Here is a 21,661-nt window from a genome sequence, read left to right on the forward strand (position 1 = left end):
TGCCCCCAATCCCTCCCAGCATCAGAGTCTTTTCCAATGAATCAACTCTTTGCATGAGGTGGCCAAAGTACTGGAGTTTCAGCTTTAGCATCATTCCTTCCAAAGAAATCCCAGGGCTGATCTCCTTCAGAATGGACTGGTTGGATCTCCTTGCAGTCCAAGGGACTCCCAAGAGTCTTCTCCAACACCACAGTGCAAAAGCATCAATTCTTTGGTGCTCGGCTTTCTTCACAGTCCAACTCTCACATCCATACATGACCACAGGAAAAACCATAGCCTTGACTAGACGGACCTTTGTTGGCAAAGTAATGTCTCTGCTTTTGAATATGCTATCTAGGTTGGTCATAACTTTTCTTCCAAGGAGTACGCATCTTTTAATTTCATGGCTGCAGTCACCATCTGCAGTGATTTTTGAGCCCCAAAAAATAAAGTCTGACACTGTTTTCACTGTTTCCGCATCTATTTCCCATAAAGTGATGGGACCAGATGCCATGATCTTCGTTTTCTAAATGTTGAGCTTTAAGCCAACTTTTTCACTCTCCACTTTCACTTTCATCAAGAGGCTTTTTAGTTCCTTTTCATTTTCTGCCATAAGGGTGGTGTCATCTGCATATCTGAGGTTATTGATATTTCTCCCGGCAATCTTGATTCTAGCTTGTGCTTCTTCCAGTCCAGCGTTTCTCATGATGTACTCTGCATATAAGTTAAATAAGCAGGGTGACAATATACAGCCTTGACATAATCCTTTTCCTATTTGGAAACAGTCTGTTGTTCCATGTCCATTTCTAACTGTTGCTTCCTGACCTGCATATAGGTTTCTCAAGAGGCAGGTCAGGTGGTCTGGTATTCCCATCCCTTTCAGAATTTTCCACAGTTTATTGTGATCCACACAGTCAAAGGCTTTGGCATAGTCAATAAAGCAGAAATAGATGTTTTTTCTGGAACTCTCTTGCTTTTTCCATGATCCAGCGGATGTTGGCAATTTGATCTCTGGTTCCTCTGCCTTTTCTAAAACTAGCTTGAACATCTGGAAGTTCACAGTTCACGTATTGCTGAAGCCTGGCTTGGAGAATTTTGAGCATTATTTTACTAGTGTGTGAGATGAGTGCAATTGTGCTGTAGTTTGAGCATTCTTTGGCATTACCTTTCTTTGGGATTGGAATGAAAACGGACATTTTCCAGTCCTGTGGCCACTGCTGAATTTTCCAAATTTGCTGGCATATTGAGTGCAGCACTTTCACAGCATCATCTTTCAGGATTTGAACTAGCTCAACTGGAATTCCATCACCTCCACTAGCTTTGTTCATAGTGATGCTTTCTAAGGCCCACTTGACTTCATATTCCAGGATGTCTGGCTCTAGGTGAGTGATCACACCATTGTGATTATCTTGGTTGTGAAGATCTTTTTTGTACAGTTCTTCTGTGTATTCCTGTCAGATAGTAATAAATGCTGTAGGAAATAAACTGGGAAGTATTAGGGGTGGTTGATGTAATTTGAGTCATTGTAGTCAGGCAAAACTTTAAGAAGTTGACAAGTAAAGATATGAAGGAGAAGTGAGCCAAAAAGACACCTGGGAGAGGGCAGTCTGAGCAGACAGAATAGTAAGTGTAAAGCCCTGAGGCTGGAGCAGAAAGACAGGGGGTAGCCAGACCATGTACAGACTTGACGTCATAACCAGGATTCTGCCTTTTTTCTAAGTAAGAAGTGAAGGCACTAGAGCGTTTTGGCGAAAGAAAGGCTTCACCTGATCCACTTGTTCAAAGACTCGCTCTGGTTGCTTTGATAAGGAGAGACTGAAGGAAGATGAAGATGGAAGCAGGCAAACTTCTTAGGAGGCTATTTGTATTATTACAAAACAAACAAACAAACAAAAAAAAACAGTGGCTTGGCAATAACAGTAAAAATGGTGAGACACAGAAAGGTTCTTAACATATTTTGAGAAAGAGACAAGATTTCCTCACCCATTGAATGTGGTGCATGAAAAAAAAAAAAGAGGTGTTCAATGGCTTTTGATCTGAGTAGCTGAAAAATGGCTATTTCCTAAAATGGGGAGAACCATATGATGAACAGGCTGAGAGGGCAGGTGTGGATCTGTCAATTTGAGATTCTTGACAGATATCAGAGTGAGATTCCCTCCTTCGTTCCATAGTGCCTTCTTGCCCTGGTAGGAGAAGAGATGTGAGATGAGCTCTGACCTGGAAGTAAGAAGTTCCAGTCTCTGTTTATCACCTGTCCTTGGGACCTTGGGAAACTCACTCCATCAATCCAAGTCTATTTCCTCAGCTACAGAATGGTTAGGTAAAGAAGCTGCCTTCAGTGCAGCAGACCCAGGTCCAATCCCTGTGTTGGGAAGATCCCCTGGAGAAGGGAATGGCTACCCACACCAGTATTCTTGCCTGGAGAATTTCATGGACAGAAGAGCCTGGTGGGCTACAGTCCATAGCGTCACAAAGAGTTGGATACAAGTCAGTGACTAACACTTTCACTTTCAGAATGGTTAGGGTTATTAAGTTATTCTTAAGGGCCACCTCCATCCCAAACATTGTAAGAGTGCCATTTTTTCCTTGCTGGTAGGATTCTTTCCTATAAGGGATCCAAACCCTTTTTTCACTGGATCTTTTAGCCAGCCTCCCCCCTCCCCATAGAAGAGAAGTTTTTTAAGAATAGAGAGTCACTTGGGAGAGACAAAAACATGCCTTGTTTCCATTTCTGAGAGGCTCTTGACTCTTGAATCTATTAAGATTTACCATTTACACCCTGTACCTCTTGAGTTCACTAGCTAATTAACTTGTTGATTTGATTTATTTGTGTTACTTAATGGAAAGACTTTTTGATCTTGTAAATAAACAGAAAGCATGTTCAGATTTTTTTCCCTACGACAACCCAGCTAACCTACCCTGTAAATTTGAAACATTTTAAAAGTACACAATGACGATCTCTCTGAATGAGAAGGCTGTCTGATTATTGGTAATGCCAATAATCCCCAAAGACTTTGGAATACACCAATCTCAGAGGATTTATAGCAGACCAAGGTTATAAAAGCCCAGAGAGATTAATCAAACCAGCAGGCTTCCCCAGGGTGAGGATTAGAGGGGACAGTCAGCTCTGCCCAGAAGGTCAGTCTGATGCTCCATGGTGGGCCAGCACCCTGAGACCTCAGCTCTAACACTGCCTGGATATTGGAAGAGGAAGAGAGTGGGTCCCATTTGGACCATCTTCTGAGGTCCAGGACAGGTGAGAATGGTGAAGGAAGATGTTCCTGCTCGCTTTGCTTAAGGATACACACTTACCAGGGCAGGAGGCATTCAATTGCAGCACTTGTGAAATCATGGCACCCAAAGTCATTCCCTCCTCTGCCTCAAACTTGTTCACATAGTCCAGCCTAGCAGGACTCTTTCCGATGTCCTGCACTTGCTTCCATTATGTATGTGCAAACTGCTCTCTCCCCTGAGTGGAGAGCAGGGTAGCAGGAAGCCTTACCTTCCCTCTTCATGCCCATGACCAGGCACTTCTGATAGCGGCAGTACTGACAGCGGTTGCGCTGGCGCTTGTCAATGAGGCAGTCTTTGTTATCCCGACAAGTGTAGATGAGGTCTTTCCTTATGGTTCTCTTGAAAAACCCTTTGCAGCCTTCACAACTGTACACACCGTAGTGCTTTCCTGGCCAAAGAGAAGGACATTCCATAAGTAGTTCTTGTGTTTGTCTGGATCTTTCATTCAAAAGAATCTCTTGGCTCTCTCCAGAAAAACTAGCACATCACCTTGGCGATGGGAACAAAAGCAAAGAAGAACTAGTGGAGAATGCAAGCTTGATGACAGGAACCAAACCAAGCCCAGAGTAAATATGCCCTTTCTTGTGTCTACCCTCTAGAAGCAATTCTCTGGAATCACTAATTCCAGAGAATGTTATTTTAAAAGTCCTAACCTAAGACTTCGCTTCCATTTATTTAACAGGGAAATTCTTATTTTTAGTTAAGCAAAATGTTCTGCGTTCATTCAAGACATTAGTGTACATAAAAAAAATTAAAATATCTTGGATTGTTGTTTATTATCTAGCAGGGAAACAACCTCAGTTTCACTCGTATTTCTCCATAACTGAAGTCCAAGGACTTAAGAATCTCACTTCGAACTATTATCCTTTATCATAAACTATGTACAAGAAACTAACTTATAAATTTTTCAAATATTATTGCCTATCAGAGGAATAAACTGTTATACGATCTTTACGGCATAACATGACGTGTAGTCTTGAGATGTGATGTAAAGATCTGATGGAAGGTGGTTTTACTTGATCCAGGATAATCTGTTACCTCTTTCATTGCCCTTATTACCTGTTCCACACATCCAGTTTTCCGTGACTCCAGCCAAGGATGGCTAATTTGTGTCAGGAGAGCCACCTCACACAGGACCACACAGGCATCAAGAATCAGTCACCACTGACTTCCTGGATGGTCCGGTGGCCTACGACTCTACTTCGAAAGCAAGGGGCTCGGGTTCAATATCTGGTCAGGAAGCTAGATCGCACACGCTGCAACTAAAAAAGATACTGCATACCACAACTAAAAGGATCCCACGTGCCCAATTAAGGCCCCGCACAACCAAAGAAATAAATATTTTTAAAAAGGAGTCTTTCTAGGTAGACGTCTTCCCAATACTACACACCAGGCAGCTGTGCTCAATTGGTTGAAATTGTGAGACTTGAACAATATAATGAGACAATTATGCAAAATAAATTTATGTCTGATTCTTGAGTGTGACATGAGATGCAGTTTAGCTATAGAGCTGATATGACTTTCTAATCTGGTGAGCTGAAGTCCCTGAGAGCTAACCAATGTTAATATCTGGATCCCAGGAGCTTATATTTCAGAGGAAGCCACTTTAAGGTGCAATGGTGGCTGGAGACAGCCTGCTTGATGAAGCATACTGAACTCACAGAATAGCAAATAGTGCTCTCAGCTCTGAAGTATTTGTCATTAAGAAACATGGGACCAACTTAACATCTCCATGGTTCTCCCATATATGAATGAACTGCCCAACTTCAATTAAACCATAGCAGAAAAAAACTCTCTATCAGGGTGTGGCTGGAATTCTGTTGCTATGGCAATGGCCAAATTTGCACAATTTGGGAACAACTGTTTGAGAACAAGCAAACACTCGCCATGTAGCTAAGTTCCAGCCACTGGGAACTTTCAGTGGAGTGACATTTTGCAGTGACTTTAGTGGCAATAAAAAGCAGAGAAAATATTGTCAGCCATCATAGAAATCTTCCTCATCTTCTCTTTCATCAAATCAGAGATTCAATTACCATCAAAATTGTTGAGATGGGGAATAAAGGGGCAAGAATTTTGGAGAGGTAGGGAAAGAAGTCATGAAAGAAATAATTTGGGCAAAAGTGGAAGAAAATAAAGAGAATGAAATCAGGGAAAACAATAATTCCCACCCAGGGAAACATGTTAAAAGCCTAGAAGGTTGTAGAAGGAAATTTGCTAAAATATCAAAGGATTTCTCTTTGTTGGGAACATTATAGATAACTTTTTTAGTTTTCACTGATAACTTTCTAGTTCTCCCATATTTCGTACATTAAGATATTATTTTTAGAATTATAAAAATAATTTTTTTAAATTAGAGAGACTCTAGATTGAAATACTTGCTCATCACAACCATTTCTTTATCCCAGATACACATGCAACACAGTAACTCCAAAGAAGCTTCCTGAAATGTTTCCTATAAATCTAACAGCCTAAAGTGAAATCATGCTTTAAATTCATCAGGACTGTGGTGACAGAAGTTTACAGTCTGGGCCCCAGCTTGGATCATCCTAAAGGACTCTTTTTCTTATTGGGTACAAAGGAGCCCAGTGGGAAGTAGAACAGGTGTCTTCTCTGGGATCCCCATTGCATGGGGCACTGGGGAGGGGTGTCTGCCTCTGTACATACCTGAGGATCTGTCCCCACAGATGGCACAGATGTGCTTAACCAGAGATCCCGGGCTGGTGGATGGGTAGTTCATGTTTCCAATGCCAGGAAGCCCTGGTAAGGGCTTGATGTCCTCTGAAATGCTGACACTGTTGACCACATTTAGCTTCATAAAAAAAAAATAATAAAGATACAATAAAACACAGAACCAGAGTAAACCCAAACCCCAAGGCAGAAACTAACAAGGCCTTCCTTGAAGAAAAAAAGTAGGTTCTATTTCAAGAAGTAGTTTCCAAGTACAGTGTCTAAACTTGCCTATGAAGGATGTGAATTTAAGGGAGAAAAAGAATAACATAGAGGAACTAAGTCATTTCTAAATGCCAAAACCTAAACTGAAAATCACAACACATCTACATCAGAGCTCTCAACTTTAACTCATTTTACTCATGTATTATTTGAGCTAGAAATCCGCACTGAACAGCACACTTAGGACAAGTCTGTGTATTTCTAAATTTTTTATTAACTACCTCTTGCCTATTAAGCAGTGCTCCAAGAGGAGATATGGCCCTCGGGCAAAAGACTGAGACTCTGAGAGAACCAAGCAAAATATGCAAATCCATTTGTTTAGTGAATCAACAGACATTCACAAGCACTCATTATGTCAGGCACCAAGCCAGGCTCTGCAGTCCAAAGGTAAACAAAACGCACACTTAAGATGTTTGCAGTAAAATGAAAGAGGAGATAATGTGTGGTGGCCATCTCAGTGAACCTACTTAAGACACTAAGCCAAATGCCCAAATCATTGAAGTAGCACTAAAAATTAGCTTTAAAGCCCCTGATCATACTTTTGAACTTATCTATAAGGAAAAAAATAACCTCCATGGAAATATAAAATCTTTAGCACCAAAGGCCAGCACTTCCCAGTACCTGTCATTAACCCAGCGGTAGTGCGGTAGGAGAAAGATGGGCCTCCAGGCTGGAGAGCTGGTGTTTGTCAAGGGGGGTAGAAATCAAGCATTGTTCTCACCCAGGCTCCAAGGACAAAGTTATGGCAACAGCTGAACTCTGCTAAAGTAGAGAGGTAAGGTGCTCACTCTCGAGATCAAGGAAGACTTCCTTGTCTGCACATGTGCAGGAAGGCTCCTTGGGGTCAAAAAGGGAGGGGCTCCATGGGCCCCATGCCATAAAAAATGTGAACATGCACCCAACAGCCCTCTGCAATGGGATCCATCGTAGCAAAAACTTGCGAACACATCTTAGGCGGGGGGAGGAGCGCGGGGGGGGCGGGGCGGGGGGGTGAGCGCGGGGAGGGGGGCGGGGCCGGGGGGTGAGCGCGGGGAGGGGGGCGGGGGGGTGAGCGCGGGGAGGGGGACGGGGGGGGTGTCCTAGGAGCAGTCAGATATGAAGAAAGTAAGATAATTGGCCAGTGTAAACAAAGACAAGCTTCCCAGGCGGCGCTAGTGGTAAACAATCATCCTGCCAATGCAGGAGACAGGAGAGACATCGGTTCAATCCCTGGGACGGGAAGATCCCCTGGAGGAGGAAATGGCACCTCACTCCAGTATTCTTGCTAGAAGAATCACTTGAACAGAGGAGCCTAGCTAGCTACAGTCCAGGGGGTCGCAAAGAGTCAGACATGACCGAGCATCTGAGCACACGCACAAAGACCCAGAAGGACAGTCCTGCATAAGTGATTTAAATCACCTCTTTCCTGCTCTCCTCCTCATTCAGGACGCCCACACTCCTCTCCGGGTGTGTGTTTCTGCCTAGCTTCAGACTTCCTGTGCTCCTCCTCACTAGAGAGGACGCTCATACTCTTTCTTTCTGGGTGTGTATTTCTTCCTTACTTTTGTCTTAAATAAACTGTTTTTCTGTGTGCTCTCCCATACATGTTAGGCTGTGTCTCTAATAAACTTTGTAACTATTTTTACAGCTTTTGCCTCCATGAAACATTCTTGCTTTTCAACAGGGGAAAGAGCCAGGGCCACTTTGCTTCTAGCCTCTAGTCCCTGGTTAGCTAGGATTCCTGGTTTTCATCCAGGTGACCGGGTTCAATTCCTGGGCAGGGAGCTAAGATCTCTTTGCAGGATCGCTCCCCGCTGTCTCTCTGGGATCAGTAGGGAATTGGTAGAGCTGAATGGCTCAAAAAAGGAACATTGTGAGATGCCGTTCCTCACTGCTTAGCACAAGTTAACATTAGCTCCTCACCACCACCAGCTCCACGTCTCTTGGCGCTCTAATGGAGATGACCGACAAGCCACTGCTACCTGTTTTCTATTCATCAAAGAAAAGTTAAATAAACATAAGTCCGTCATCCAGTCAGCCGCATTTCTGTACCATGGGTACAGGTCAACATTCCAGACACTGTGAAGGGAGATATAAAATCTAGATCTGTCTCTCACTCTTCAAAAATGGTCACAATCTCAGTGAGGAGTCAGAACACACACAAACACTAAGAAGACTTCTGAGTAAATGCAAACAAACTGATGCTGAGTGCGCATGTGCTCAGGGGCCCAGCGGCAGCACCCGGGGAATGCCTGGGGGCTTTAGGGAGGGCCCACTGACTTCTGCATGGTCTATATGAATTCTGAGTCACATTGCCCAACCGAAATGACTGCAACTCCCAAACTGAACCAAAGGTAGGATTGTCTTCTCTATTGAAGGCCTTTGAAACACAAGAAATGATCAATAAAACATAAAATATAACAGAGCCTGAGTTAGATTCCTTCAAAATTTACTATCTTTTCAATTCACTAAACAAATATTTATTGAGCAGGAGATGGGCAAAGGTTCTGGATTAAATGCTGTAAGGGATGCGAAAAAGAAAAGATAGCATTCAGGGCCTTGCTTTGAAATCAAAGTCACCAGGAATTTTTAAAAATTAATTTGTGTGAGAAATGAAAACACATATACAATGAGAGAATTCTCCCTCCTCTTCCTTCTCCTCCCTCCTTTTTGTACAAGGCTACCAGTCCATTCTAAAGGAGATAAGCCCTGGGTGTTCTTTGGAAGGAATGATGCTAAAGCTGAAACTCCAGTACTTTGGCCACCTCATGCGAAGAGTTGACTCATTGGAAAAGACTCTGATGCTGGGAGGGATTGGGGGCAGGAGGAGAAGGGGACGACAGAGGATGAGATGGCTGGATGGCATCACCGACTCGATGGACGTGAGTTTGAGTGAACTCTGGGAGATGGTGATGGACAGGGAGGCCTGGCGTGCTGTGATTCATGGGGTTGCAAAGAGTCAGACACGACTGAGCGACTGAACTGAACTGAACTGAATTTATTTAGAATTTATGTTTAGCATTTTTTTCTCTTTTGGTATAATACCGTGGTTCTCATTGCTGAATGTACTCCTGGGAGCTTTGGAAAAAAATTTAATTCCAAAGGCCCACACCAAGAAATGGTCTGAGGGTCATTGGTGCTGGCATTTCTTTAAGTTGATCAGATAATGCTAATGGCAGTCCAGGGGTCTGAAACACTGATGTAGAGGAGAAAACTTGCTTTGAAATCACACGGCCCTGGGATTGACTCCCCGTCTACCCTTATTAGCTGCATGACTTCAAAGCAGTCCTGGATCCCAGGTCAACATTACTCCTTATTTATCTTCCTTAACCTTCTGTCTCCTTGTCTGTAAAATGAACATAGTAATACCTAATTTACAGAGTCACTGGGAGGATTAGATGAGATGGTAATGTAAAATGCCTGTCACAATGCCTGGTACACAGTAGATGTTCCATAATTTGCAGCTCCTATCATCCCAATAAAATCCAGTTAATTCAGATTTTGAATGTTTATTATGAACCAACATTCTGCTATGTGCTAGGAATTCTGAGCATCTCATGGAAAGTTAGATCCATCCCACGAAAAAGAAATATTTTAGAGAACTCCCTAACTGACCTTTGTCTGCAAATCCTGAAATGAATAAGAAATATCATGGGAATAAGGAGGAAGACAGTATCACCTGGGGCTCAGGAGACCCTCACCCATCTTCCCTTCCCACTCCCATCTCCAGTAGGACCAGCTCCACCTTCTCCAGTCTGCAGTGATCACAGAACAGTAATTATTGTTCTTGCTACTCAGTGCTACCATCCAAGGAAAGTTTGCTCAGAGCCAATTAACTATTTTAATCCTCACAACAACCCTATGAGGTTTTCCTATTTTTCAGCTGAGGAAACTGAGCCATAAAGTGGTTCATTTATTCATTCATTCACAGGTCCTACTGGGATACAAAAGAGAAGATGCAGGCACTGCCTCAGGAAACTGGACATTGAGATAAAAAGCTGGTTGGGATAATTTAGGAAAGAAAGATCACAAGCGAGATTAGGGAAGATGTCTTGAAGGAAGGAGCATTTGATCTGGGACTTGACAATTTTAAAAAAAGAATGGTATTTGAATGAGCCAGTGGGTGAAAGGTTTTGACAACAAAGACCTGGAGAGAAACCCAACTATTTGTGTGGATGGATGGGAAATAAGATTGAGAGGTGGGCTGTAACCAAGCTGAGGCTTGATTACTCAGGGAAAGTGAATGGATTTAATCTGAGAGGCCATGAGGAGCCATGAGGTTTCCAGCAAAGGAAAAAAGCCCTTAAAGGATGAGGCAGCAGCACAAGAAAGAGAAGAGAGACAGCTGAGGCTATGGCAGCTGCCCATGCAGCAGGTTAGGCACCTTCCCAGATCTAACATGTTGGGGCTGGAACCCGGGCTTATGGATCCCAGCTTATCATTCTTCCTTCCCCACCTTGTCTGTCTTGTGTGGCAGGAGCCCCCAGACTGCCCCTGCCCTGGATGTTTCCAGCCCCCACCTTATAGGCAATGAGCCCCCAGAGGAGTAGACTGGGTCACTGTCTCCTGGCAGCCCCTCTCCAAAACCCTTCCTCTTCCTGGGTTGGATGGTGGTGGGAGGCGGTGGTGGGGACAGATGGGTTGATACCCTCTCCTCTGTCTGTCTTTTTGCTGGCTTGGGGTTTGTGGGGGCTAAGAGCATTGGTAGATGAGATTGAAGGCAGCCACCAGAGCTCAAACCCATTAGCTGCCTGATCCCAGTCCCACAGCTCCAGCTGTCTTGTTCCATTAGAAGCAGCTCTGCTGAAGTGAGCACTTCAGAGCTGGAATTTACCAGGCGGCTGGCTGCTCCTGAGAAAAAGGAGAGAAACACACTTGGCTGACCTGTCTTCCATTTGCAGACTCTCAGCCAAGGACTGAATGCATCCTAGATGCCCTGGAGCCATCACCAAACATCAGGTCCCACATTTCTGAGCTGCTTTCAGCCCAAATTATTCCATTCAAGGCAGATATGTTGCCAGCCAGGCAGGATTCAGGCAGGCACTCCTCTTCCAGTGGGTGGAGTCCTTAGAGTGGCATATCTTTAGTGGAGTGAGGGTCTTCACTGTGAAAAGTACAGAGCCTGGACTTGCCACTTCATTGCTGTGTGATCTTGACAGGATGACTTCACTCAGAGACTCCACTAACTTATGCACAGACTAAAGCAGTGGTTTTCAAGCTGAGAATATGTGTGGCAGGGGGTGGGGAGGTTGAGTAAGAAGTTTTCATATCTCCTACCTCGAGTTCACCAGACCTGTTTTTACTTAATGTGCAATGACTTCCAAACATGCTTTCACTTGAAGACTTTATGGCTTTTTAAAGATCATTAAACAAGATGGTATTCAAGATCTGTTCTAGCTCCAACATTTTTAAATCTTTATTTATATTTTTATTATTTTTTAATTTTTGGTCACGCCACACAGCTGTGAGATTTTATTTTCCCAATCAGGGATCAAACATGTGTTCCCTGCAGTGGGAGTGCAGAGTCTTAACCACTAGACCACTGGGGAAGTCTCACATTTGCAACTTTTATGATCAAAGTAATCTCTGTAAAAATGCAAACATCTGAAAGGGAAACAATTCAGTTATCAGTCACTACCTGGGCAGGAATTGTCAGTGACAGAACCCAGATCAGGCAGCAGGGTTGGGACAGGCAAATCAGGTGGGAGCCTTCCAAAGGCTTGCAGGTCCTGCTTCAGAGTCCAGTCAACAGACATCAAACTTACAAAAATACAGCATTATACACACACACACACTGGAAAATGTAATCTAGATCATCTGTCAGAAAGCTGCATAAATATCTCCTCAATTATATACATGTTGTTTGGGGAAACAGTTCACTCCACTTAGATCCTCCCCAGGCCAGGGACTGAGTCTTATACATTTTTAAAATCTCCAGTTCTTAGTGTAATGAATGCTTGTTGAAATGAACTTCTCTGGAACCTTTCAACAACAAAGAACACACACTTGGACTAATGATCACGTAGGTATATAATATTCATCACCTTGGTGCCTGATATGCCACCTGGGTATAATAATAATAATAGTAAAAATAATACCATGTTATGGCCATAGAGCATCATAAGTACTTAAGAAGGGATTTCTTAAGTCCACATCTTGTTTGATACATACAAAAAATCTCTGTCGGATAATCAGGGCAAAGTGTGTTATCCCACAATAGAGAAAAAGAAACTGAGATAAATATAAGTTCAAAGTGATGTTTTTGCAAAAGGTTACATGGTCCTTGCCTCCGGAGTAATCAGTTCACTTCTCTTTACTTCTCAAGACTGAAAATCCAACAAGAGCAAAAAGAGAAGCTCAAACACCAGAAAGGCAGAGCGCAGAACAGGACACCCCGCCTGCTCTCACCCCGAGCACCTCATTTCTCCCCTCACCCCTAAATCACACTCACCCGAGACTCAGGTCACAGAACACACATGTTCCCACATGAACTCCACTCAGCCTCAGTCCTGGGCAAGAAAGGCAGGCTGCATAGGAACCGTCTGTCTGGGACGTTCAGAGCCCGGCCCACGGTGGCTAACTCTGAAGGCACTGGGTGTCCCGTGTCACCTAGTTAATTGGGCAAAATGTCACTGCCCCGTGGCTCCAGAAACCAAGCCCCAAATGCCGCCCTGTGTCTGGGGCTGCTGAGCTCCCAGTGCTTGGCAAGCTTAATGCAGCTCTCTTAGCCAAACTTGGCTTTGGCCTCTGCACACAACCCAGTTGGCCAGGACCAGAGCTTCCAGCTGACCTTTCAACCCCAATCCCTCTGTACAGACATATGGTCCGGGAATAGCAGCCCTGCCACTCACACGGCTGTGGAGCTGAATTTATTGGCCAGATTTGGCTCACTGAGACTGGAGTGTGTCCAAAAGCAGGCTTGGAGGGCGGGTGGCTTGCCCCCTCCCCACCCACAAATCCTGTCACCGGTCATAACCTTACCCTGTTTTATATCTTCATGAATATAGTCATGGTCATTTGAAACTATCTGGTTCATTCATTTGGTTTTTGTCTGTCTTGCCTGCTGCAGTATAATTGCCATGAAAGTAAAGACTTATTCAGTGCTTATCCCTAGAACCTAGGACAGTGTCAAATAGTGACACAGATTAGGTCCTGCTAAATAGTTATTTGAATAAATGTGAGAGTCCTTTGCAAAATTTTACTTCCAGAACTTCAATCTCCCTCTCTGTCTCTAATCTATTGACTTTGACCTGCCCTCCTGAAATTCATTCACATGAATGAAAATGAATAAACAAATCTCTTCAAGATCCCACGTTCTAAAGGGTAGAGGATCACCAGCTCTGCTGATGACAGTGGGAGAGAGTGGCATAAATCCACGTCCCTTCCCACTGCCATCTGGTCTCCACTCCTCTGAGTGGTTGACACTCTCATGGAAAGTAAGACTGGAAGTTCTCAGGTCCCTTTTTTATGCTCCCTTCGGTTCTGTCCCTACACCTACACAATGTTGCAATTTATCTGCGTGATGTGCCACATGCCCCACAGGACTCCTTGGGATCACTGATTATTCATCTTTTAATCCTTGGCAGCCAACAGGAAGATCCTGGGGTCACTGTTTAAGATAGAAGACACCATAGGTGTGAGTAAATGCAGCATTGTGGAGATTGAGTGGGGTGTGGAGACTTGGGGTCTAACCCTGGCTCCGCTGTGACTAGCTGTGTGAAGCTGGACACATCACCTGAGCCCACTGAGCCTATATCGGATGAGAAGCCTGGACAGAATTAGTGGTTCTCAGCTGGGCAGGGATGGGGCAGTTAGAATCCTCTGTGGGGCTTTTACAACTCACACAAAGGCCAAAATATGGGATGAGGGAGAAATGTGTATACTGAGAAAGATCCTACAGGTGAGGGCCATTAGTTTACAAATTAGGGTTAAAGGGACTGGCCAAATGGGACCCACAGAAGTACTCTCCTTGGCCATGAAATACTTCAAGTCTCTGAATTTGAATGGCTTCAAGTGGGGAGGGCAGCTCTCTACAACCCCCACCCATCTGATTCACCCCCCTGTGTTACCTGTCTGGCCCCTGGCTCCTATAATCCCTACACTACAGAACTGATAAGGTCTTCTCCAGTTTCTTTAATCCACACGTGAAAAACTTTCTGATATCCTTACTGGCTATAAAATTCTATGACTCCACATGGCTTTGCTTTTAGACTCTGAGCACACACTCTCTGTCTAGGGAGAGTCTCTGCTCTTTGTAGCAGTAAGAAATGCTAAACCAATGGGGGCTTTGTCTCTTCTTCAAACTATAAATTCAAAAGAGACTATAAGACCTACTAATTCTACTGCTAGACGTGCTGGTAGTTGGGATGAGAAGGACCCTGACCCTAGTTATGAGGTACCAGCACAGTGAGAGTGCGGTAGACAGGGTTATTATTCCTAATGCTTCACTCTTCCTAATTCTTCACAACCTTTGCAGCATGTCTTTGTAGTTTCTTACACTAAAACAGGCACAAATTATTCCCCTGTCCCACCAGTGTTGGAGTCAGTCATACAGTTTCCTTAGACCAATGGGATATCAATGGACATGATGTGAGCAGAGACGTCACTGTATTTTCCTGATTTGGTTTAGATTTTCGCAGTCTTGAGGGATACCTCGAGAAAAGAAGGTAGCTGCTCCTGTAGTCGGGATATGAAGAGCTGACTTGCACCCAGGCTGCAGCCTAGACCAACTCCCCCACCATCTGAAACAGAACCTTCCTCAGTTCAGTTCAGTCACTCAGTCATGTCCAACTCCTTGTGACCCCATGGACTGCAACACGCCAGTCTTCCCTGTCCACCACCAACTCCCAGAGCTTATTCAAACTCATGTCCATTGAGTTGGTGATGCCATCCAACCATCTCATCCTCTGTCATCCCCTTTTCCTCCTGCCTTCAATCTTTTCCAACATCAGGGTCTTTTCTGATGAGTCAGTTCTTCACAACAGGTGACCAAAGCATTGGAGCTTCAGCTTCAGCATCAGTCCTTCCAATGAATATTCAGGACTGATTTCCTTTAAGACTGACTGATTTGATCTCCTTTCAGTCCAAAGGACTCTCAAGAATCTTCTCCAACACCATAGTTCAAAAGCATCAATTCTTTGGCGCTCAGTTTTCTTTATGGTCCAACTCTCACATCCATACATGACTACTGGAGAAAATATAGCTTTGACTAGACAGACCTTTGTTGGCAAAGTAATGTCTCTGCTTTTTAATATGCTGTCTAGGTTGGTCATAGCTTTTCTTCCAAGGAGCAAGTGCCTTTTAATTTCATGGCTGCAGTCACCATCTGCAGTGATTTTGGAGCCCCAAAAATAAAGTCTGTCACTGTTTCCATTGTTTCCCCATCTATTTGCCATGAAGTGATAGGACCAGATGCCATGATCTTAGTTTTCTGATTGTTGAGTTTTAAGCAAACTTTTTCACTCTCCTCTTTCACTTTCTTTTTTTTTAAATTTAAATTTATTTATTTTAATTGGAGGCTAATTACTTTACAATATTGTATTGGTTTTGCCACACATCAACATGAATCTGCCATGGGTGTACACGTGTTCCCCATCCTGAAGCCCCCTCCCACCTCCCTCCCGTACCATCCCTCTGGGTCATCCCAGTGCACCAGCCCCAAGCATCCTGTATCCTGCATCAAACCTGGACTGGCGATTCATTTCTTATATGATATTATATATACTTCAATGCCATTCTCCCAAATCATCCCACCCTTGCCCTCTCCCACAGAGTCCATAAGACTGTTCTATACATCTGTGTCTCTTTTGCTGTCTCACATACAGGGTTATCATTACCATCTTTCTAAATTCCATATACATGCATTAGTATACTGTACTGGTGTTTTTCTTTCTGGCTTACTTCACTCTGTATAGTAGGCTCCAGTTTCATCCACCTCATTAGAACTGATTCAAATATATTCTTTTTAACGGCTGAATAATACTCCATTGTGTATATGTACCACGGCTTTCTGATCCATTCATCTGCTGATGGACATCTAGGTTGCTTCCATGTCCTGGCTATTATAAACAGTGCTGCGATGAACATTGGGGTACACGTGTCTCTTTCAATTCTGGTTTCCTCAGTGTGTATGCCCAGCAGTGGGATTTCTGGGTCATAAGGCAGTTCTATTTCCAGTTTTTTAAAGGAATCTCCACACTGTTCTCCATAGTGGCTGTACTAGTTTGCATTCCCACCAACAGTGTAAGAGGGTTCCCTTTTCTCCACACCCTCTCCAGCATTTATTGCTTGTAGACTTTTGGATCACAGCCATTCTGACTGGCGTGAAATGGTACCTCACTGTGGTTTTGATTTGCATTTCTCTGATAATGAGTGATGTTGAGCATCTTTTCATGTGTTTGTTAGCCCTCTGTATGTCTTCTTTGGAGAAATGTCTATTTAGTTCTTTGGCCCATTTTTGATTGTGTCGTTTATTTTTCTGGAATTGAGCTGCAGGAGTTGCTTGTATATTTTTGAGATTAGCTGTTTGTCAGTTGCTTCATTTGCTATTATTTTCTCCCATTCTGAAGGCTGTCTTTTCACCTTGCTTATCATTTCCTTTGTTGTGCAGAAGCTTCCAAGTTTAATTAGGTCCCATTTGTTTATTTTTGCTTTTATTTCCAACATTCTGGGAGGTGGGTCATAGAGGATCCTGCTGTGACGTATGTCGGAGAGTGTACGTATGTCGGAGAGTGTTTTGCCTATGTTCTCCTCTAGGAGTTTTATAGTTTCTGGTCTTATGTTTAGATCTTTAATCCATTTTTAATTTATTTTTGTGTATGGTGTTAGAAAGTGTTCTAGTTTCATTCTTTTACAAGCGGTTGACCAGTTTTCCCAGCACAACTTGTTAAAGAGATTGTTTTTAATCCATTGTATATTCTTGCCTACTTTGTCAAAAATAAGTTGTCCATAGATGCGTGGATTTATCTCTGGGCTTTCTATTTTGTTCCATTGATCTGTATTTCTGTCTTTGTGCCAGTACCATACTGTCTTGATGACTGTGGCTTTGTAGTAGAGCCTAAAGTCAGGCAAGTTGATTCCTTCAGTTCCATTCTTCTTTTTCAAGATTGCTTTGGCTATTTGAGATTTTTTGTATTTCCATATAAATTGTGAAATTATTTGTTCTAGCTCTGTGAAAAATACCATTGGTAGCTTGATAGGGATTACATTGAATCTATAGATTGCTTTGGGTAGTATACTCATTTTCACTATATTGATTCTTCCGATCCATGAACATGGCATATTTCTCCATCTATTAGTGTCCTCTTTGATTTCTTTCACCAGTGTTTTATAGTTTTCTATATATAGGTCTTTAGTTGCTTTAGGTAGATATATTCCTAAGTATTTTATTCTTTTCATTGCAATGGTGAATGGAATTGTTTCCTTAATTTCTCTTTCTATTTTCTCATTATTAGTGTATAGGAATGCAAGGGATTTCTGTGTGTTGATTTTATATCCTGAAACTTTACTATTTTCACTGATTAGCTCTAGTAATTTTCTGGTGGAGTCTTTAGGGTTTTCTATGTAGAGGATTATGTCATCTGCAAACAGTGAGAGTTTTACTTCTTCTTTTCCAATTTGGATTCCTTTTATTTCTTTTTCTGCTCTGATTGCTGTGGCCAAAACTTCCAAAACTATGTTGAATAGTAGTGGTGAAAGTGGACATCCTTGTCTTGTTCCTGACTTTAGGGGAAATGCTTTCAATTTTTCACCTTTGAGGATAATGTTTGCTGTGGGTTTGTCATATATAGCTTTTATTATGTTGAGGTATGTTCCTTCTATTCCTGCTTTCTGGAGAGTGTTTATCATAAACGGATGTTGAATTTTGTCAAAGGTTTTCTCTGCATCTATTGAGATAATCATATGGCTTTCATTTTTCAATTTGTTAATGTGGTATATTACATTGATTGATTTGTGGATATGGAAGAATCCTTGCATCCCTGGGATAAAACCCACTTGGTCATGGTGTATGATCTTTTTAATGTGTTGTTGATTTCTGATTGCCAGAATTTTGTTAAGGACTTTTGCATTTATGTTCATCAGTGATATTGGCCTGTAGTTTTCTTTTTTTGTGGCATCTTTGTCAGGTTTTGGTATTAGGGTGATGGTGGCCTCAGAATGAGTTTGGAAGTTTACCTTCCTCTGCAATTTTCTGGACGAGTTTGAGTAAGATCAGTGTTAGCTTTTCTCTAAATTTTTGGTAGAATTCAGCTGTGAAGCCATCTGGACCTGGGCTTTTGTTTGCTGGAAGATTTCTGATTACAGTTTCAATTTCCGTGCTTGTGATGGGTCTGTTAAGATTTTCTATTTCTTCCTGGTCCACTTTTGGAAAGTTGCACTTTTCTAAGAATTTGTCCATTTCTTTCACGTTGTCCATTTTATTGGCATATAATTGCTGATAGTCTCTTTTGATCCTTTGTATTTCTGTGTTGTCTGTTGTGATCTCTCCATTTTCATTTCTAATTTTATTGATTTGATTTTTCTCCCTTTGTTTCTTGATGAGTCTGGCTAATGGTTTGTCAATTTTATTTATCCTTTCAAAGAATCAGCTTTTGGCTTTGTTGATTTTTGCTATGGTCTCTTTAGTTTCTTTTGCATTTATTTCTGCCCTAATTTTTAATGTTTCTTTCCTTCTACTAACCCTGGGGTTCTTCATTTCTTCCTTTTCTAGTTGCTTTAGGTGTAAAGTTAGGTTATTTATTTGACTTTTTTCTTGTTTCTTGAGGTATGCCTGTATTGCTATGAACTTTCCCCTTAGCACTGCTTTTACAGTGTCCCACAGGTTTTGGGTTGTTGTGTTTTCATTTTCATTAGTTTTTATGCATATTTTGATTTCTTTTTTGATTTCTTCTGTGATTTGTTGGTTATTCAGCAGCATGTTGTTCAGCCTCCATATGTTGGAATTTTTAATGGTTTTTCTCCTGTAACTGAGATCTAATCTTACTGAATTGTGGTCAGAAAAGATGCTTGGAATGACTTCAATTTTTTTGAATTTACCAAGGCTAGATTTATGGCCCAGGATGTGATCTATCCTGGAGAAGGTTCCGTGTGCACTTGAGAAAAAGGTGAAATTCATTGTTTTGGGGTGAAATGTCCTATAGATATCAATTAGGTCTAACTGGTCTATTGTATCATTTAAAGTTTGTGTTTCCTTGTTAATTTTCTGTTTAGTTGATCTATGCATAGGTGTGAGTGGGGTATTAAAGTCTCCCACTATTATTGTGTTATTGTTAATTTCCCCTTTAATACTACTACTACTAAGTCGTTTCAGTTGTGTCTGACTCTGTGCAACCCCACAGATGGCAGCCCACCAGGATCCACCGTCCCTGGGATTCTCCAGGCAAGAACACTGGAGTAGGTTGCCATTTCCTTCTCCAGTGCATGAAAGTGAAAAGTGAAAGTGAAGTTGCTCAGTCGTGTCCCACTCTTCGAGACCCCATGGACTGCAGCCTACCAGGCTCCTCTGTCCATGGGATTTTCCAGGCAAGAGTACTGGAGTGGGTTGCCATTGCCTTCTCCATCCCCTTTCATACTTGTAGCATTTGTCTTACATAATGTGGTGCTCCTATGTTGAGTGCATATATATTTATAATTGTTACATCTTCTTCTTGGATTGATACTTTGATCATTATGTAGTGTCCTTCTTTGTCTCTTTTCTCAACCTTTGTTTTAAAGTCTATTTTATCTGATATGAGTATTGCTACCCCTGCTTTCTTTTGGTCTCTATTTGCATGGAATATCTTTTTCCAGCCCTTTACTTTCAGTCTGTATGTGTCCTTTGTTTTGAGGTGGGTCTCTTGTAGACAACATATATAGGGGTCTTGTTTTTGTATCCGTTCAGCCAGTCTTTGTCTTTTGGTTGGGGCATTCAACGCATTTATGTTTAAGGTAAGTATGATCCCATTGCCATTTACTTTATTGTTTTGAGTTCGAGTTTATACACCCTTTTTGTGTCTCCTGTCTAGAGAATATCCTTTAGCATTAGTTGGAGAGCTGGTTTGGTGGTGCTGAATTCTCTCAGTTTTTGCTTGTCTGTAAAGCTTTTGATTTCTCCTTGATATTTGAATGAGATCCTTGCTGGGTACAGTGATCTGGGCTGTAGGTTATTTACTTTCATCACTTTAAGTATGTCTTGCCATTCCCTCCTGGCCTGAAGAGTTTCTATTGAAAGATCAGCTGTTATCCTTATGGGAATCCCCTTGTGTGTTATTTGTTGTTTTTCCCTTGCTGCTTTTAATATTTGTGCTTTGTGTTTGATCTTTGTTAATTTGATTAATATGTGTCTTGGGGTGTTTCGCCTTGGGTTTATCCTGTTTGGGACTCTCTGGGTTTCTTGGACTTGAGTGATTATTTCCTTCCCCATTTTAGGGAACTTTTCAGCTATTATTTCCTTAAGTATTTTCTCATGGTCTTTCTTTTTGTCTTCTTCTTCTGGGACTCCTATGATTCGAATGTTGGGGTGTTTAATATTGTCCTGGAGGTCTCTGAGATTGTCCTCATTTCTTTTAATTCATTTTTTTTCCCTCTCTGATTCATTTATTTCTACCATTCTATCTTCTACTTCACTAATCCTGCCTTCTGCCTCTGTTATTCTACTATTTGTTGCCTCCAGAGTGTTTTTGATCTCATTTATTGCATTATTCACTGTATATTGACTCTTTTTTATTTCTTCTAGGTCCTTGTTAAACATCTATTGCATCTTCTCAATCCTTGTCTCCAGGCTATTTATCTGTGATTCCATTTTGATTTCAAGATTTTGGATCAATTGAAATCATCATTTCACTATCATTATTCAGAATTATTTATCAGGTAGATTCCCTATCTCTTCCTCTTTTGTTTGATTTGGAGGGCATTTATCCTGTTCCGTTACCTGCTGGGTATTCCTCTGTCTCTTCATCTTGTTTATATTGCTGAGTTTGGAGTGGCCTTTCTGTATTCTGGAAATTTGTGGAGTTCTCTTTATTGTGGAGTTTCCTCACTGTGGGTGAGGTTGTATGAGTGGCTTGTCAAGTTTCCTGGTTAGGGAAGCTTGTGTCGGTGTTCTGGTGGGTGGAGCTGGATTTCTTCTCTCTGGAGTGCAATGAAGTGTCCAGTAATGAGTTATGAGATGTCAGTGGGTTTGGAGTAACTTTGGGCAGCCTGTGTATTGAAGCTCAGAGCTGTGTTCATGTGTTGCTGGAGAATTTTTGTGGCATGTCTTGCTCTGGAACTTGTTAGCCCTTGGGTGGTGCTAGCCCTTCAGTGTAGGTATGGAGACGTTTGATGAGCTCCTGTCGATTAATGTTCCTTGGAGTCAGGAGTTCTCTGGTGTTCTCAGGATTTGGACTTAAGCCTCCTGCTTCTGTTTTCAGTCTTATTTTTACAGTAGTCTCAAGACTTCTCCTTCTATACAGCACCATTGATAAAACATCTATGTTAAAGA

General features: G+C 42.2%; 1 protein-coding gene across 2 annotated transcripts in view; it reads right to left on the bottom strand.

Annotated features, from left to right (window-relative positions):
* The window catches only part of RXRG (retinoid X receptor gamma), a 60,241-nt gene that overhangs the window by 15,606 nt on the left and 22,974 nt on the right, over positions 1–21,661 (bottom strand). The window contains exons 1-3 of one of the 2 annotated variants that reach the window (XM_086393843.1): positions 12,653–12,823; positions 5,938–6,082; positions 3,482–3,661 (exon numbers count right to left, since the gene is read on the bottom strand). In XM_086393843.1, coding sequence (XP_086249969.1) covers positions 3,482–3,661; positions 5,938–6,010 — 253 coding nt within the window. In that variant the 5' untranslated portion in view covers positions 6,011–6,082; positions 12,653–12,823. Of the gene's footprint in view, positions 1–3,481; positions 3,662–5,937; positions 6,083–12,652; positions 12,824–21,661 lie in introns of those variants that run through there. The other variant, XM_086393842.1, reaches the window with a different exon arrangement.

The sequence above is a fragment of the Bos grunniens genome, chromosome 3 (genome assembly GCF_055505025.1).
Source record: "Bos grunniens cultivar Pamir isolate PY7600 chromosome 3, Bosgru_T2T1.0, whole genome shotgun sequence".
NCBI classification, from domain to species: domain Eukaryota; kingdom Metazoa; phylum Chordata; class Mammalia; order Artiodactyla; family Bovidae; genus Bos; species Bos grunniens.